Source organism: Taeniopygia guttata, chromosome 2 (genome assembly GCF_048771995.1).
Source record: "Taeniopygia guttata chromosome 2, bTaeGut7.mat, whole genome shotgun sequence".
Taxonomy (NCBI): Eukaryota; Metazoa; Chordata; class Aves; order Passeriformes; family Estrildidae; genus Taeniopygia; species Taeniopygia guttata.
The window spans coordinates 3,081,554-3,101,257 of NC_133026.1; the positions used below are offsets into that span (position 1 = coordinate 3,081,554).

General features: G+C 42.5%; 1 protein-coding gene across 1 annotated transcript in view; it reads right to left on the bottom strand.

The window, feature by feature from the left end:
* VIPR1 (vasoactive intestinal peptide receptor 1) overlaps nt 1-19,704 on the bottom strand; it is a 114,066-nt gene that overhangs the window by 48,387 nt on the left and 45,975 nt on the right. The window contains exon 3 of the mRNA XM_030264178.4: nt 3,510-3,617. Coding sequence (XP_030120038.4) covers nt 3,510-3,617 — 108 coding nt within the window. The remainder of the gene's footprint in view (nt 1-3,509; nt 3,618-19,704) is intronic.

Consider the following 19,704-nt stretch of genomic DNA (forward strand, 5'->3'; position numbering starts at 1 on the left):
TCTTGATCCTTAATACAGATAATTCCCCTTTCTTAACAATAACAACAATAAAAATACTCCCCTTGATTAGGCGTATTTTGTAAATTGTTTGTTTTCTCATCCTAAAAACAGAGCTGTCAAATTTTAGGACGAAATTCTCTTTAGGTCTTTTGATCCTGCAATTATAGGAGTCCAAGAAACATTTAGGAAAAAAAAGATGCACATTATTGGGTAGAGGGGTAGCACCAATCCTTCAGAGGATGGCACAAGCATTGTGACAGCTCAGGTGCAAATAAATCATGGAATCATAGAATGGTTTAGGTTGGAAAAGCCCTCTAGGATCATCAAATCCAATCACTAACCCTGCACTGCCAAGGCCACCATCAAACCATGTCCCCAAGTGCCACATCCACATGGTTTTGAGCTGCCAGGGATGGTGATACCCTCTCTGAGCCTCCTTTTCTCCAGGCAATTTTGCCTTTCTGATATGAAGGACAGCAAGACACCTGAGCAGGTTGAAGTTCTCAGTGATCTCCACAAAAACCACACTCAACTTCTTGGGTATTTTAATGACCATTGTAGCAAATAAATAATGGGTATGGTTCATTTTGGGGTTCTTTAGCGAGGTGGTGTTGGCTTCTTCTCATCTGCTGCTCTCTGCTCATCCCTATCCTCATTTTATTCAATTTTTGCTCCAGTTTCAGAAGCAATGCAGAATAAAATGTTGTTCATGAAGGGGAAATAAATTTAGAACACCCGAGGAAAAAAGGAGTTTGGCAAGCCCAAAACTCAGATGGATCTCACCTCGCTGAGTGGGATTCCAGAGCTTGGTTGTGCCCATCCCCACCCCCTTAGGTCAATTAATCTCAGAGCTGAAGCTTTAAAACTGTCAGTGCTAATTTAACTTGTGCACAGTGGACAATTTGCTTTTGGAGAAACTGTGAGACATAAATCCCTATTACAAATGTCATCTTCCACGTATGGAAAGAGAGCTGGAACACTCTGGTCAAAGGGTGGAAAGCAATGCACCTTAATAATGAAAGGTGCCAAAAATATTTTCATCCATCTCCCTCACATGGCACTGACGAACGTCATGAAATAATGAAAATTTTCTGGGTCTGCGAATGCCATAAAAAATTAATGTCAAATGACATCAGGACAGTTTAAGGCTTTTAAATGCCATGAGACATTTTATCCTTTATTAACCATGAGATGGGATATCAGTCATTTGAAGAGCTTATTCTCCATGAGGCAGGAAAATCACATTAACTCTTTGTTCCCTGGTGTTTCACTCTTTTCCTGCTATAAATACATTTAAAAGATTTTCTCTGCCTCACAACTTGATAAAAGCCTTCACATTCCTGCAAAGGCATCAAAGAGTACGACACAAACATTACCCAGATGATTGAGTTCCTTAAAGCTGCTCACTGACACTCACTACTACAAGGAAGAGCTACTTCACAACATTTAATGGCATTAATTTTGCAACAAATCCTATAAAACAGGAGGAAATCTTCTCCTCCCTCTATTTCAGACCATCACTGCTTTTCCTGTTTGTTGATGGTTGTGTACAAAGTGTCTGACTCAGAGAGAATCAAAGCTGCTGCTCCTGCTTTGGGAATGGCATCAGTTGTTCTGTTGGTGCTCTGCTGAGGCGGAATTCAATCCTGTTGGAAGACATTCCCATCTGCCAGAGCCACTCTGCAGTATTTTGGTTGAAATTTGAGAGAAATATGTGGCTTACAGATAGTATTAAACTCATCCTGGAGTGGGAATCTAAACACCAGCTGAACTGTACCTCTAAAGGACTCTGTTCCTCACCTCTGACTGTAAAACCAACTAAGAGATAGGCTGACTTATGGAAAACTCTAAAATCAGCTGATAAAAATGCCATTTGAGGTTGGAAATTTGGGTTCCTGAATACAGATATCTTAACAGCAGTTGGGGAATCCTCATGGATTTTAGATCTTCCAACATTTATCAAATGCCACCAGATGTTTATGGTTGAAAACCTGAGTGGAGCCCTCAGGGTCTGTGCATTCCTACTCCAGTCAACAGAAAATTCATCAATAGAGCACCTCCAGAGCTGTTCAGGTACCTCCACAGTGTCTTTAGCCAGTGCTGACCAGATTTCTGAGGACATTAATGGGGTCCTGGCCACCAGCCTTGTACAGACACTCCAGCTTTACAAACAGCAGAAATTAAGAGTCCTGACTCTGCTTTCTCCAAAGAAACTCACTCTGTGCTTTACCAAACAGGTACTTTTGTGCTGCTGTTCATCTGATCACTGTAAATTGCTAATTCAGGTTGAGATGAATCACTGACCAAACCATTCAATCATAAAAACATAGAGTGGATTGGTTGGAAAGGACCTTAAAGCTCATCTCATCCACCCCCTGCCATGGACAGGGACACCTTCCACTGTCCCAGTTTGCTCCAAGCCCCATCCAGCCTAACCTTGGACACTCCCAGGGATCCAGGGGCAGCCACAGCTGCTCTGGGAAACCTGTGCCAGGGCCTCACCACCCTCACAGGGAAGAATTTCTTTCTAAAAATCTAATCTAACTCAGTGTTTGTGAGACTGTGACAGACATAAGAACTGATAAACATCTGAGTTCCAACATGAAATTCCGTCTCGCGATTTAATCCCAACCCTGACAGAAAAAAGAAGCAAAGAGTCCACAGGAAAGCACTCCAGGGATTTTAAATTTTCCTTCTGTTTCTGCAAAGAATTTTGGTGTGGCCTTGGGCAAGTCATGTAATCAGCATGTGCTGGTTAATGAGTGCAGTGCCCAGGCCTGTTGAGCAGGGGTGATATCGTGTTCCCACCCCCACTCCTAATTTATCCTGTGCGTTTGCACTACAAAGCTTTAAAACTGGAGGGTCAGCTCAATGCAGCATCTCCAGTGCAAAAGAACTTAATTCTTTATTAAGGCCTTCATGTCTTCCATAATAAAAATAGTGAAAAATAACTATAAACTACCAGGAGACACAATCAGCCCTGTTGCTGCACGGCCCCTTGAGACCTGAGTTTTAAACTAAAGCTTCTCAGAACACCCTGAACAGTGAGTTAAGCTGCCTTCTCCATTAACCTCCATTGTCCATTATTTATCAGGTTAATTCCTTGACCTGTGGTCGGATTTGTCATTCCAGCAGGAAAAAACCCAAAACTTTATTACGTCCAGTTCCAGTTTGTTCATTTTCTGTCAGAGACTTAATTAATGATCGTACCAAACTGCTCATTTTGCACAACAAACACAACTGTTCCACTGCTTGATTCAATTTTCACTGCACAACACCCATATTTTTGGATTTCACCAGGAGCCATTTTGCATCCCTGTGATCCACAGCAATGCTGGTGCAAGTGCAGGGAGGATATTTTGATGTTTGGAAATTCATTAATGGCTTGGAATCTCCTTTATCTCGGGCTAAGAGTTGGTTTCTCCCTCTTTATTGAGATGTTCCCCCTGTGGAATGATGAGAAACCCCATTGGGAGTGAAGCAGTGGAGCTGATTTGGGGTTTGCTTACCCAGGAAGGAGGTCAGGAATCTGAAGTACTTGGGGCATGGCCGTACCACGATTTCTCCCACCTCTGCTTCAGGCCAGCATGTGATGTTGTCCCACTGCCTCCTGCAGCCTGGGGAAGAGAGAAAAAATAAAGCAGATGCTGGAGCACTCAGGAGTGCTGGATGCAGCAGAGCAGCTCTGCAAAGGTGCGTTGAGACCCTCACCCTGGCACAGGCACCTTTTGGAACAAAATCCCCTGAATATTTCCTTTAAACACGCAGCTTTTAGCTCCCCCAGGCCCTAAAATTTAGCACTGTAATTTTCCAGAATTCACTATGGATAGAACAGCAGATAAGGAAAAAAAAAAAAAAAGGCAAATCAGGCTAGATACAAGACCAGTGTCTTCTCCTGGATTAAAAAGGCAGAAATTCCTAATTAAATATCTCTCTTCCTTGCCCTTTGTCACTCCCTGTTGCATTAAAACACCTGATCTGAACCTGTGAGGCATTGTCCCCTTCCTTCTGTGTTTCCCCCAAATGCCATCATCTTTTCCTTCCCATTGTGCATCACTCCAAGCAGGAAGGGGACACAGGTGACAATCAAGGGATCAAGGACTAAAATCCCTTTGTCAGAAGCAGTTTTCTTCTTTAAAAAGGAAAAAGGCACAAACCACTGCTGGAGGCTGAGCAGGGCTGTGCTGTGGCCGGGAGAGGATCCCTAGGGAAGAGTGAGGGAAGGTGGCACATCCAAGCTAGGAATGAAGGAATAACCAACACAGGCAGAAAACACGAGGTTTTGTCAAAATGAGGCATGGCTGAAGATTTTCTAGATAGAATAAAAGCTTTAGTGGAAAGAAAAATGCCACGTCCTTTCCACAGATTTCTCGTGTTTTGATTTTGCCCTTTTATTTCTCAAAAAGCATTAATAACACCCCAGGCATGCTGCATTGTTGGATCATGTAACATTACTGTCGAAGCCAAAAGGAGTTGGCAGATTTGAATTAAAAGAAAAAAAAAAAAAAAGAAAAAGGACTCAAACACATTTTTACATCAATATGTCACCCTTTTAGAGTTCTTAGCAGAATTTTGACATTTCCCCCCCTGCTTTATATTTCCAACAGCCAGGCACTTCAGTTGCTGCCTGGGTGAGATGGATGGGTTGTCAGCAGAGCTCCCTTTTCCCAGCACCTTTTTATTTGTCAGTAATTTGTCACAGCCCACCAGATGGAAACCTCCCCCAGATGTGACTCAGGCACTGTTGAGGTCAACAGCCCCACAGGAGAGACCCTGGGGTGTGAGGAACAAAGTGGTGACAAAACCTTGAGGAAAGACTCCTCACATGCCAGCAAAGGGAGCTATGAGAACCCCTGTCAGGCTGCACTTTTTGGTATTGGTTTATTAAAAATATGGATATTGATCTAGTACCGATATCCAACTGTGACGGACAAAAACTCTCTAACAGTTTAAAGTAATAAAGTGAATGTTTATTGTGTTTATTGTGTGTGGGACCGCTCCCAAATCCATACTGCAGCTTCCAGGTGATTACAGAGTCTTTTTATCCATACAAGTATTGAATACTCTAAATACAAATACATATTCATCATTTTGGTACATCCCATTCCTCGTTTCATATGCTAATCACTCCAAAAGCCATTCAGCATGTGTGGTTTGTCCCTTGAAATGGGTCAGTGTCCCTTTCATGGGGAGGGGTCCCAAAATGAGGAAGTAAATGAAGTCTTCCTCGTTCTGACTTTTCTACCTTTTTAATGCAAATATGACAAATGAGCTTTTGGTAGAACTCCCATTCCTTGTCTTCAATTGGTTTCAGAACAGAGGAGGCCCACAATTGTCTTATGTTCCTAAAAGCTATTTGTCAGTTTGTGTATTCTTCATTATAAACCCAGCTAACTAAACATTGTGCTGACAAGCAATCAATTATTAGTTAACTACTAACCCTTGACTTCATCAAGGCTTACTCATTTATTTTAATTAACTCTAGTAAGGCTTATCTGTAACTAAAATCTTAGCTCCTCTAAAATCTCTAAATTCCTTAAAATTTACGTTTCAGTAATTACACCCAAATTCCTCCTTTAAATCATCTTTTACTCCCTGAGCTAAGGAAAGGGCTGGAGTCATCACCAGCCTGTGCAGAGTGAGGCAGATCTGTCTCAGATCAATAGAGAGCACACAGAAATGCTTTAAAGCTGAAAAAGAACCCTTAGCTCGCTTTCAAAGTGATTTTACAGGTTTTTACCCCCCCCCACCTCCTTTCATGGACAAACTGAACTTTTCAAATAATGAAGTCCTGAGCTGAGTTTATCAGAGCCTGAAAACTGGAATAACTGATGGTATCTCCCTCGTGCAGCTCTCCTGCAGAGCTCATTAAAAGCCAAATTCCAGGTCCCTGTGTCTGGTGCCCAGCTCTGCTCTCACAGCTCACACTTATCTCCCACCAAACAGCCAGCAGCTCCAACAGTGTCAGGATATTAAAGATTCCATGGAAAATGATTCCACAGCAGAATATTTCACATTCTACAATCTTTCCCTCCACCAAGTGCAATAAATTAGAGTGCAGCCATTACCTCACGATAGGTTATAGTACAAAATAAAAGCCATCTGATAGCATCAGATGGCTTTTTAAATGCCCTGAATTATGCACTCTGAGAGTTTTGGTGAGCTGTATCTTTTTCTCTGTTGACATTTTTCAATACCTCCTGTGATGTGTGAAGAAAGCTTTTAGGTGCTTAGTTTTGTATAAAAAGCTTTTTTTTTTTTTTTTTTTCTGATAAAAAGAAAGTGAAACTGGCCTTGGAAGACACATATAGTGTATTTTTACAAATTATTGCTTCTGTAAACACACCTTGTACCTGCCTGTTAGCTCTTAGCACACCAACGTTTCTCATCATTGCCCCAGACATGCTGAAAATATTTCTGCAATAAATAAAGAAGGGAATGGAAAGCAGAACTCTGGCTGGCAGTGCCTCTCACCACAGGATCAGTGAATCTTGGAATGGTTTGGGTTGGAATGGACCCTAAAGATCATCTCATTCCACATCCCTGCCACTGTCCCAGGCTGCTCCAAGCCCCATCCAGCCTGGCCTTGGACACTTCCAGGAATCCAGGGGCAGCCACAGCTGCTCTGGGCAACCTCTTCTAACAGGTCTGTGTCTTTCTTGGGCTAATTATCTGCAGTTCAGGAAAATCAGTAATTTTTTAGTGAGTAGAGTAAAATAACTGGAGTTTAAATAATTGGAAAAATTGAACAATTGAAGATTGATACCTGCAAAATGCTTTATATGCACAGTCCAGTGCTGTAATAATCTCATCACAATTTCAGGTAAAACTTTGTGCCCTTGCATCTGACCCAGTACATAGACAACATTTATCAAAGAGCCTTCCAGAAAATGCTTTTCTTCCTCCCAAACTGATAGATTTTATCCTGGAAAAGAGCTGGGATTGGGGGCTTGGCAGGCAAAAATCCATCTGAGAGCAGAAACAGCTGCACTGTGCCTTGAAAGAAGGAAATCCCTCTCTCCCCTGTGGCATCACTTGGCTGCAGCAAAGATGACAAGTTTGGGCTGCTCACATCGTGTTTGAGGATTGATAAGTGCTTCCCCATTAACTAATTAATTATAAATATTATCTTCTACCTTGCACTCAGTGCCTGCAGGGAGGACACAAAGGTATTTATCAATCCTCACTCGGTGCAGCAAGTGCCAATGAGTTAAAAACACACCTATTGTAAAGGTAGGTGAACCTGGCGGGAAGAAATGACGATGTCTGACTCCAGTTCAGAAGGCTGAATGATTTCTTTATTATAACTATACTATAATACAGTAATATACTATTGAAAGGAGATTCTAAAACTATAAACCTACTTTTTCTAACTACCATATCTAACTTAGTGTGAGGCTTTTCTAAATCAGCAGCACTTAGCACCTGTCTGGGTGCCACAGGTGCAGTATTTCAACTCTTGTCATTATAAAAATAAGCTTCAAAAAATCAAATAAATATTTTTTTAAAAAGGGTTTTTTTGGGTTTTGTTTCTTTTTTTTCGTTTGATTGTTTTTTTTTTTTTCTGTTGCTATTGGACACGAAATGAGTACACAGGAGCTTGGTGAGTTCAAGAGGAAAAAAGACTTAATTTTATTTCTGACCTCACAATATATAGAATTCTAAAAGTGACCGTAGATTGGAGGATGAAATTGCTACCTCTCTAACCACACTGGTCAAACCAACAGTCTATCACTTCTCTTCTCTTACAAAGAAGAATGCAAAACAATCATTACTTACATGAACAGTATGTGAGAACTCTAGTAGAAATATATAAACATCAGAAGGCATAGAAGACTTTTAAAATAACTTTAAAACTTTTAAAAGAACTAGAAAAGAAAATGTAAGACTTTTAAAAACTAGGGCAACATTTTCCATTTAAATTATTTAAACTGTGACTCCCATACCCTCAGCCCTTCCCTTCCTTGCCAGACCATGAAGTGCTTTCTGGAGCTGAATATCTTTATTTGGAGGGCTGCAGGGAGAGATCCTTCATGTCTCTAAAGAAGCTGGAGCTCAGCTCCCTCTATCCAGCAGCTCAGCCTTCCTCTCTGCAAATCAAATATCCCCCCAACAAGTCACCAGCCTCACGCAGAGCCCTCCTCTAAGAGGTTCTGGCTCAGAAGAAGCTGCAGACCAGTGCTACAGTGGCTGCAGGGCATCAGGCACACCTTTCCCACTGGCTCTGCTAAAAGTGGATCAGAGCTCTCATTTCCTGTCCCTTTGAAAGGTTAATAAACAGAAAACAGGTCAATTCTCACACTGGTTTGCAGACTGGCAGACTGGAGCATAAAAACCCATTTATTGGAGTCATATCTACACTTCCAGCAAATTGTGGTCAAAGCTTATCTAGGAAGCAGCAGAGAATAACTTTCCCTCATGAATAAATATGAATTCCAGAGCTTTGGCACAGCCCTGAGGTGGGATTTGGTCTGGCTGGAGAAGGGGTGAATGGCAGCAGGCTGGCACCAGGCACTCTCTGAAGCCAGGTGAACTCCCAGTTCAGGGAAAAACCCTTTCAGCACATCAGTCTTCACTTGTCGGAACTCAGAATGTCCCTCAGACATTTTTGGAGGTTCCAGGCCCTGGTCAGAAGCATTTGAGACCCTGGCAGGCAGCTGGAAACAGCTGTGATTTTGGGTTTGAACCATGGAACTATTTACCAACCTTGCAGGAAGAACAAGAAGTCACAAAAGTTTAGATATTATAGTAGAAGTAGTCGCAAAGTAAAGGGAAGAATTTTTGAGTGCTGTACAGGGGGGTTTTAAGTCCTGTATTTGGGGGTCAGAGGTTTTAAGATGGAGGGATTTGGGCCTTTCCTGTCCTCCCTCTTTCTTCTTCCTTACCTCCATGTTCTTGGTGATGTTGGCACTCATAGATTGGTTCAGAGTAGAAAAGCACCATTTAATATAGGTAATAAGCATTGGGGAAAAACTGTACCCATGTAACACGTAATGTACCATATAAAAGATAGAAAAGCACCATTTAATATAGGTAATAGGCATTGGGGACAAACTGTAACCATGTAACACGTAATGTACCATATAAAAGACAGCAGCAGCCCTGGGCAGAGGGGGAGAGAAGAAGCAGTCGGGAGTCAGAGAGGATGTCAGGGTGTGTGTGTGCCTCTGCCTGAGCTGTGAGCAAACCACAGCAGCCAGAGAAGAAAATCTTTTAGATAATTTGCAATAAACAACCATGAGACCAAACAACAGAGACTGCTGAGCCTTTCTTTGGAAGCACGGGTTGGAGGAGAGATTTTTTCACCACATGGAGCCACCCCTGACCCAGGGTGGTCTTCGGCATTCAGTGAATCATGGAATCATTGAGGTTGGAGAAGAACTCCAAGGGCACCAACCTCTGATGGAACACCACCCCCCAAACCCTCACACCCCTTAATGCTTGGGGTCACTCCAGGTCTCTTCTGAAAGCCATTCCCACACATTTTGCTCCTGGACTCCCTGTTCAGATGCAGGGATGCCCATTTGACACCTGAGGTATCTCAGGAGCTCTCAGAACCCTCCGGGATAACAGCAAGGCAAAGGCACAGCTCAGTTAAACCAGGCTGAGCTATCCCAGGGCATCATCACAGCCTGGTGTGCTGCAATAAAATCTCATTTTCACTCCAATTTCATGCCAGCAGGCAGTTTCCAAGCTCTCAGGACTGGAAACAGCCACGGGGTGATATTTATTGTCCCCCTGACAAGCCCAGCCTTGGTGCTCACTGTGGCTTGCCTCGTTACAAGCATCCCATTACAGCCAAATATCCCTGCAGCAATCTCCCTGTCCCAGCTGAGCCCTGATCTCTCCCTGACTGAGGGGAACAGACCCCAAAAGATGCTGCCTGCAACAATCCATAACTCAGCCCCACCCAGGCAGTTTGGATTTAATCTCAGTGGAGGAAAATCCACCATCAGCCTTGGGTCACCACTGCCACCACAGACTCCAGAGAGCAGAGACCTCCCAAATGAGGGATAATTTTCTATTTAATAGTTACATGAAATAATAAAAAATACCCTAGATAGATTATTTTTCTGCCACAAATCTTGTAAATTAAATGCAATTGTATTTTGATTCTGGACCCAGGAAAATTTTTATAATTCACAACCTCCCGTGCCAAGGCATTGCACAATTTAAGTGTCCACTGACAGAAAAATTATATCCTTTTCTGAATTCACTCTGAACCTGCTCATTGCTGCTTTCACTAGGAATTGCTCAGTTCTTTTACAAATACAGAAATATTCACAGCCTAACCACAATATCCCTTTACCTTGGGAGAAAAACCCATAAAATCCTCTTTAACATCCCTCCTTGGGCATCTCTTCTCAAGCTGAACTGTTCCAGCCTATTCAGTGGCTTCCAGCATGGAAACAGCTCCCTGTCATTTCCCCCCTGTATTTTGGTGGGCTTAATTCTACCCCATCCTGCCCTGGGCTTGCAGAGTAGGGTTTTATCCTATTTTTCTGTGACAGATTGGGTTTTCTGGGGCTATTTTGGCTCTGAGGTTTCACTAAGTGCACCCTCCTTCCCTTCCCTGAAAAAATCACTGCTGTACCCTCCTGTCCCCAGTCCCACTCACACTCCAGCATCCTTTGGGCATCTCTCCTTCCCCCAGCTCCATATCATCACATTTTTTATTTTTATTTTTAATTTTTTATTATTTTTATTATTTATTTTTTTATTTTTTTATTTTATTTTATATTTTTATTTTTTATTTTTTATTTTTTATTTTTTATTTTTATTTTTTATTTTTATTTTTTATTTTTTATTTTTTATTTTTTATTTATTTTTTATTTTTTATTTGTATCACCACTGACAATCTGCTCTGTAGCAACCCCATCCCCTCCCAGCTTTCCACATCTTTGTGTTTAATTTGGCTAATTTTTGCCTGTTTGGGTATTTTCTGCCTCCAACCCTCCAAGCAGGATGTGACAGAGAAGCCAAGCAGCTGCAGAAAAGCCACAATGCTGCCACCCTGGCATGGTGGCATCTCCTTCCCACCACCCAGGAGCTCTGCTGCTGCTCTGATGCTCCTTTGCTCATCACTCACTGAGGGATTTGCAGCTCCAGTCCAGCAGAAAAGCAATCACAGAAAGCAAAAAGGTTCCCAAAATTCAGGATGAGTGAAAAGTTTGCTTTGGACTTTGCCTCAATATCTGTGGCAAGCTTGTGATTTAATTTTTCCCACAAGCTGGACTTGAGGATCTTAAAGGTCTTTTCTGCCTTAACAACTCCATGATTCTATAACAAGAATACCATTAATTATTATTAAACCTGGTTTATACTTCTGCAAGTAGAAGCTGTCCAGGCACTCAACAGGAATATATTAAAAAATAACTTTCTTCCTAAATGTTTGCAGAAATCTGACTCAAAGACATAAGAAAGAAACCTCACCTTAAAACCCCCAGGACTGAGTCAGTCTAATCAACATGAAAGAAATCACCAGTGACTGTTGCTGGAAGATGATTTTTAAGCATGAAAATCCTATGAGATTTTCCATCAACATCTATTGGGAAACAATTTTGTTTTTTAAAAAATTTTGTCATCTTTCAGCCTTTTTAAACCAACATGCTAAATAAACACTCGGTTTTTTTAATCCCTCTTTTTCATAAATCAAATTTGTGAGCTGAGCTCTTCTGCCTAACTCCAGAACATGTAAACTGAAAGGAAAGATCCAAGATTTAAGACGAAGCTTTCCACAGGGTGTTGCCAAAACCATGATTTATCTCCTCAGCAGCCTCTAAACAAGATCTCCACTGCTCTGACACACAGCATGCTTAAAGGATTATTCCAGGGTTTCCTCACTCAAAGCCCTCTGCTCTTCCAGGAGCTGTAGACAACTGGATTTACAGAAAATCAGACTTTGAATTTTGGTACCTTCCTAGATGGTTTTTTCCCACATTGGCATCTCCAGAGAGAAATTCATAGCAAAGATGAGAGGCTCAACCTTTAGGAATGCTTCTCCCAACTTCACTTTTGGTGTGTCCAATATTCCCCAGTGTACTTTCCCCAGGTAAAAAGGGTGGATACCAACATGAAAGTGCTCTGATACAATCAATATTAATACAAAAACTAAATGAAAAGATGAGGAAGGAGAGTCTTTTTAACCAAAAAATTTCATGGGATTTGAGAGGGACAAACACAGGCTGCTGTCAGAAATAAAACCTCTGCATGGATGGATTTAATCTGAGCTGTTATCCAGAGCTTTGAAAATACTTGGAATTTATTTTGCATTGCACCAAGGCCACTTTCTCCTTATTTCTATAACCTCTTAGCACAGCTAAGGCTGTGTGCATTTATCTATTATGTTAAAAAAAAAAAAAGGAAACAAAACTTCTGCTGGCATATAAAAGTGTGGCACATTCTCCAAACTTAAATGCCTTTTCCAACATAAATTTATGTCCACTAAGTGGCTGCTAATCCTGACAAACCCTGGGACAGATGTTCCCAAGTCAAACAAACCCTGCTGCTTGTTAGAGAGCTTCCAGCAACAGGCAAAACCAAGGCAAAGCCTCCACCCCTGCTGTGTTTTAAGGCAGAAAACAGATGTTGGAATATCTTAATATCCGTGGAAAGGTGAGGTCAAGGTGAAAATCAGCTCTGAACTCCACAGGGAGGGGTGATGAGGTGCTGTGTGGGCCTGGGCTGGAATTTCATCCCGTTTTTGGTGGGTGGGCTCAGCCAAGCAACTGAGAGATCATTGTTGGAAACATGGAATTGTTGAGGTTGGAAAAAAACATTTTAAAGGCATTGAGGCCAAGAGTTAACCCAGCATCACCGTGTTCACCACTGAATCACATCCCAAAAATTTAACTGGGAATTAGCAGTGCTCACGGGAGAGGTGGAGCTAAATCCCAATTTCAAGCACCTGGAGCTAAATCCCAATTTTCAGTGAGGCTGGGATTGCATTCCTCCCTTCTGAAATACAGAATCATGGAAGAGTTTGGGTTGAAAGGGACCTTTAAAGGTCATCTTGTTCAAGCCCCTTGCCATGATTTCACCTCAGCTGGCCAAATCCCCTCCAAGCCACTGAACACCAGCACAGAGATTTTCTGTGAAACGTGTTTTTTTTCCCTACACACCTGAGCTGCTCATTAAGATTTTAAATGTAATTTCAAATATCTTGACAACACACAAAATCTGAACAGGATTCTTCACATCCTGCAAGAGCTGCCTACACCTGGCCAGAACACACCAGAAATACCCAAAACCAAGTGAAAATCCCTTGCCAAAAGTCATTCCCATTCCATGGCTGTTTGCCCATGGAGCAAGGATGGACTCAAAAAGAACCATTTTTAAGGAAAATTTTTCTGATTACTGTTTCCTCAGAAAGAAACTCCTGGTCTGGAAGAACAGCATCAGCTTCAGGCTGGATCAAAGCAGCCAACAGCAAAGCCTGGGGTTGGTTCTGAAGGTTCAGGCTGGTTTTACCACCGTGACAATGATGCTTCTTCCTCATGTTTCAGCTTTCACAGCAGAGTTTGCAAAAGTTCTCCTCTAAAAACCCATGGCAGATTTCTTTAATTTGAGTTTTTGGGGAGTGGGATCCACCTCTGTAAGAGCTGCAGCATGAAAGGGTTTGGGAAGAGTCCCAGAGAGATGAGAGAATGAAGGAAGAGCATTTGGAAGGACCTGACCTGCTGTGTATTGTGATCATTGCCAAAGAACTGGGAGAAAAATTCTTGTTAAATAAAAGGGAGCTTGATTTTGTTACTGATCCTACATGAGAGTCTGGGGTTTAAGGTCTTGATGTCCCATGGCTGAATTTTCTACTGTTTTCTACTGTAGGAGAGGCCACCCTGCCAAGGAATGGAGGGGACTGATGTCACATCTGGGAATTGCTCAGTGCTACTGGTCAGAGCAAGAATGAAACTAAGAGACCCTTTGTATCACCTAGGCTGGAGTAATAGGGGAAAAAGGAAATTAAAAATTAATGAAAAATAATGTGGCAAAATTTCCAGCAAAATTAAAAATTAAATCAAAAATTAATAAAAGAGAATGTGGCAAAAAGTCCAGCAGGTCCTTTTGCCTTTACAGAGACCATCAAGATCAAACACATTTTAGACTGAGCTAAACTGGATTTTTTTTAATATGTTGATTTAGGCTTTGATTTAGCAGACCAACAGACAAATCTTGTTGTCCCATGATTTTTTAAGAGGTTGATTAATATGGCACAAGACTTATGAGAGCTCTACACAGCTCTGAAATGACAGAATTAGAGAATCCTTGAGGTTGGGAAAGACCCCTGAGGTCACCAAATCCAACCACCAACCTGGCACCACCATGTTCACCACTGATGCACATCCTGAAGTGCCACATCCACAGATTTTTTCCCCACCCTAGTTTGGACAATCTCTGGAATTTTTGAGCTGGATCAGCCTTCTCCAGCACCTGGAGAGCTGCTGATAACAGGATTGTCCCACAAATCCCACTGACACCTCATCTGCCTCAGGAGGGCTTATGCAACGGGGAGGTGAGAATTCACTTGAACTTTTCCAAGCAAGGAACTATTAATTATTTCTTATCTTGCTGCACTATAAACAGATGGTGATGAATAAACAGGCTCCTAATTTAAACTTCATCAATGTTTTTTTCCAGCTTGATTTTTAATTTCCATATGTTCGCTGCTTCTCCTCCCATCAAACTTGATTGGACTTTTTTAGGGAGGACTGACAGAGATCCCCCCAGGCTCCAAATTTGGCTTTTTTTGCCAGTTCCAGTGTGGAACAGCAAAAGCAGTATTCAAACAGCATGGGCCATTTCTCACCTGGATTTTTTTTTCCATGTCACAGTGGTGATGATGAGCTTGCAGAACTCATCTTTATCTCACAAGTGTGAGCCATGTGCTGGGTAAGCAGATGTGAGCAGGCATTGGGAGGGGGAATGGCATTATTTTTTTCCCCATGTTTTCCATTTTTCAGACTTTTTTTATTGGGTTTTATTCTGTTTCCAAGACAGACAAGGCTAGAATGCAAACAGAAAAGTGCAGTGTTGAAGGACTAGGGCCAGGCTGGATGGGGCTTGGAGCAACCTGGGGTAGTGGAAGGTGTCCCTGCCCATGAAAGGGGGTTGGAATGAGATGATCTTTAAGGTCCCTTCCAACCTAAACCATTCCATGATTCTCTGATGCCACGAAGGCCGTGCTTCCTGCACAGCTCTTGGTGTCCAGAGCTGCTCATCCCAGCCAGACACGAGTCATGGTTTCTTATTCAGCTGTTATCCCCTAAATAACTCTCCTGCTTCTGAAAGAGTATCTGATTGCAGAGCAAATTAATTAGCAATAATGGATCAACAGATAATGAGCTGAGCCAGCCGACCTAGACCTGATTGATTTTCCTGCCTTTTTAAAAAGGAGAGGGCTACTTTTAAAAATTTATTATCATTTCATTTGTGTGCTTTGGTTCAAGCTGAACTGTTTGTAAATTAAAACCATGGAAAAACAAAGCTTTCTCCAAAAAAAAAAAAACAAAACCAAAAAACCAAAAAACCCGAAAGAGGGTTTTTTGGGAAGCAAAGCCCCTTATCCCAGCCCTTGGGAGAGCTTCCCTCCTGCTGCTCAGTGCATTGTCAGCTGAGCAGCCACCCTGTTGCACACATATATCCCAGCTGGAAAAGCACCTGGAGCTAAATCCCTACTTTCAGTGAGGCTGGGATTGCATTCCTCCCTTCTGAAACACAGAATCATGGAAGAGTTTGGGCTGAAAGGGACTTTTAAAGGTCATCTTGTTCAACCCCCTTGTCATGATATCACCTCAGCTGGCCAAATCCCCTCCAAGCCACTGAACACCAGCACAGAGATTTTCTGTGAAATGTGGTTTTTTCCCTACACACCTGAGCTGCTCATTAAGATTTTAAATATTTAAATATCCCCTCATTTTAAATATCTTGACAACACACAAAATCTGAACAGGATTCATCACATCCTGAAAGAACTGCCTACACCTGGTCAGAACACACCAGAGATACCCAAAATCATGTGAAAATCCCTTACCAAAAGTCATTCCCATGCCATGGTTGTTTGCCCATGTGAATCTGGTCTACCTATTCCTGATTTTAATGGCAAAGACCCCACCCCTGTGTTGAATCCCATGTTGCATTTGATGACTCTGCCAGTTATTTCAGCATGGGAAGAACACAGAGCAGAAGAATGCGAGGCCAGTGCTGCTCACCAAACCCAGCCCTGTGCTGCAACACAACTGCACCCCACACACCCTTCCAGAAACTGGGCAAGCCCTGCCACCAAGGCCATAAAATTCTCCTTCCTGCACACCTGCAGAGAGGCTGTTGGGTGTCCTCTGATGGTTACCAACTTCCTCAAAAGCCCAGACTTTGATCTTGGTGCTGTTTGGTTCTCCTCTGTACTCACTGACAGCTTCAACTGCTTTTCCCTGTGGATTTCCCCCTCACTGCATCTTCTGCAGTGTTTCCTGTGCTGGGAAACAAATTAAATAAACTTCTCCTCATCAGAGTCAGGCAATGTGGGAGTCCAGGGCATCCCTTTAGCTGCCCTGGAAGGTTTGGGACCCTGGCAGGGGTCAGGAACCCCCCTGGACAGAGCCCCCAGAGACACTGTCTGTGATCTCTGTCCATGGAAAAGAGTTTTCAATCTTACAGGATGAATTACAAGCTCTGAGTGTTTGATATCAGTAATAATTAAGTGTGGCACGGGTGCAAAAGTAAAATTTTAGGATTCTAGGTTAGGGGTTCAAAGGGGACAAGATGGAGCAAATTGAGTGTGTCTTGTCCCTTTTCTCTTTCTTCATGCCCTCCATGTTTCACTGTGGTGTTGGCATTTTTCTGTTGGTTCAGGCTGGGGACACACTGTCCAACGTAGGTGACAGATATTGGCACGTTATTGTAAATCCAGCACAGGGAGTTTGTGGTATTTAATGTTTGTACCATCCCACTGAGGGCAGAGCCCCACACGCTGCCCTGCAGGACAGAGCTGCGGCAGGGCAGCAGAACATGTTAGAGATAAACAGAATAAACAACCTTGAAACCAGCACAGACGAATTATGGCTTCTGCTTTGGCAGCGGGGCTGACAGACAGAGACTTTCTACAATCTTGGAATCATCAATAGCACAGATTCCAACAAGGCAATATTTAGTGACCCCTGGACTGTAGAATCACAGAATCATCAGGGTTGGAAGAGACCTTTAAAATTATCAAGTGTAATTGTCAAACTTCCTCAGAGATGGGTAAATCCACAGATACTGAATCACACCCTAAAAGAGAATAGATTTACATGGGTCATCTCCTTCCAACCCCCTGCCAAGGCAGGGACACTTTCCAGTATCCCAGGTTGCTCCAAGCCCTGTCCAACCTGTCTTTGGACACTTCCAGTGAAGGAAGAAATTCAATCTGGATTTCTTGCATGTTCAGACCCTGTATGGAAGGGGTGGGAGTTTGAAGAAAAAAAAAAAAAAAAAAAAAAAAGAGGGTTAAGAAGAATGTTATTGTTTATCAGTGGAAATCTACCTGCTTAACCCAAGCCAGTGATCAACCTCAGCACCATCAAGTGCTCTCAACAAGTGACTAATCTGCCTGACACATCAAATTACAGCTGTGATTAAACCCCTCTGATCAATACAATTGATAATGGCTCCTAAACAAAGCTTTCTTTCCAGAATGTACCCGGACACTGTGTTTATTTCCACTCATTTGATTAGAAAGGATAATGAATTGCTCATTAAACCTCAAGTGATTCTCCTGTTCCTGAGAAGGGTGGGAATTACAGAAGGCAACACAACCACCTGGCCATAAATCAAAGTTTTACACTGCAGATCACAGGGAGCCTCAATTGCTTTCCATTCTCCTGTTCTGGGGGATGGAACTGGGTTAAAATCATGTTTTCCTTCTGAGTTTTAGTAGGATTTCCCTTCCCAGCAACACTCAGATGAAACAGTCATCACCTTCATACGATCTCATATCATCACCTTCATGAGATTTCTCTCCAACAAACTCCCCCCTTGCCCCCACCCATCAAAGTTCAAAGTCTGATTTTACAGCTCAGCCACACTTACTGAGTTATGGAGTCCCACTCCAGAAAAAAAACATTCCTTGATCTACTTGTGAACACTTCTGAAGGGAAAACACATCCTGTGGAGGCATTTGGAAATTATCTGCGCACACAGCACATAACAGAGCTCTCCATGCACTCATCGACATTCACCCATTCAAGAGACAACAAATCTGTTTTGTTCTGTCGCCTCCAGGGCAGTTGTGAGTGTCTGGATGATAAAGTCAGTTACTGAGCTCCTAAATACCTGCTCATGTTTTGGGGTAAATGGATGCCAAATGCTTTCCACGAAGGAAGGGACTTGAACGATCATCTTCCATGGGCAGGAACATGTTCCACCATCCCAGGTTGCTCCAAACCCTGTCCAGCCTGGCCTTGGAGACTTCCAGGGATCCAGGAGCAGCCACAGCTTCTCTGGGCACCCTGTGCCAGGGCCTCACCACCCTCTCAGGAAGGAATTTCTTCCTAATATTCAATCTAAACCTGCACTCTTTCAGTTTGAAGCCATTCCCCCTTGTCATTCCAGTTGCAGAACTGTCTCCATGGACAAAACCATTTTCCTGTGCTTAAATCTGCAATTTCAGAATCAGTCCAATTCACCAGAAGTGACTGGTGGAAATGCAGCTTTATCCCAGTCCAATATTCCAGCATTCTATCAAGGAAAAAAAGCCTCCAAAGGATTGCCATGTACTTGCTTTGGGTATTAATGACTTGCAACATGGCTGTGTGTCTTTACTTCAGAATTGGGAAAAATACTTCCAATGGTTTAATTCTCTTGTTGCAAGGAAAATAATAAAAAAAAACTGTTTTGGATTATACTTTCCAATGAGAAAAATCATTTTAGAAAAGCAAAAAAAAAAAAAAAAACATAATCACTTCAACAAATTTTTCTCCTTTTAATGTATTATATTTAATTTAATTTCTTTAAATATCCATGAAAATGAAATGAAGCATTTAGCTGGCTTTCAGATTAAGCTTTTTATTCACCCTGAGTTCTCCCTTCAATGGATTCCAGAAGAGCACTTCTTCAAAAGGCTCCATTTAACTGTACAGGGGCACTTGAAACAGCTTCCAAATCAAAGACAACCATCCCTCAGTAGATAAGAGCAGGGGCTAAAAGCCTTCCTGGCATCCAGAGAAGCTCCTCCTGGGATCAGCTTGTCCCAGGATTCTGCTCCATCAGCTCAGCCCTTCACTCTGTGGCCTGGCTGCAAACATTGCCAATGTAGAGTTTCCTCTTCCACTTTCCCCTCTTTTGGGAGGAGGGATGCAAATCTCAAGCAGGAGTTCAGATTCATCTTCCCAGCCCTTTTCCCAGCAAAATAATCCCTGCTTTTTGGATCCTGGCAGTCTCACCTAGGTCTCTAAATACCTTTTGCTGACAGACACTGGATTGGTAACTTGAAAAGGCATTTGGAAGGGGAGAGATCCAGCTGGATGCCTTAATTTGGGGTTCTGACAGCTCTGCTGCAGGACAGGGTTGGATGGGATGGGGCAGCACCAAAACCTCCCTCATTTCCTGATCATTGAAGCAGGAAGAGGGTTAAGGAGACTGGAGACCCTTCCAGGGGGATTTCTCAGTGTGGTGAGTGCTCCATGAACAAGGAGAGGTATTGCAAATGTAGGTGAACCCAACGGGAAGAAA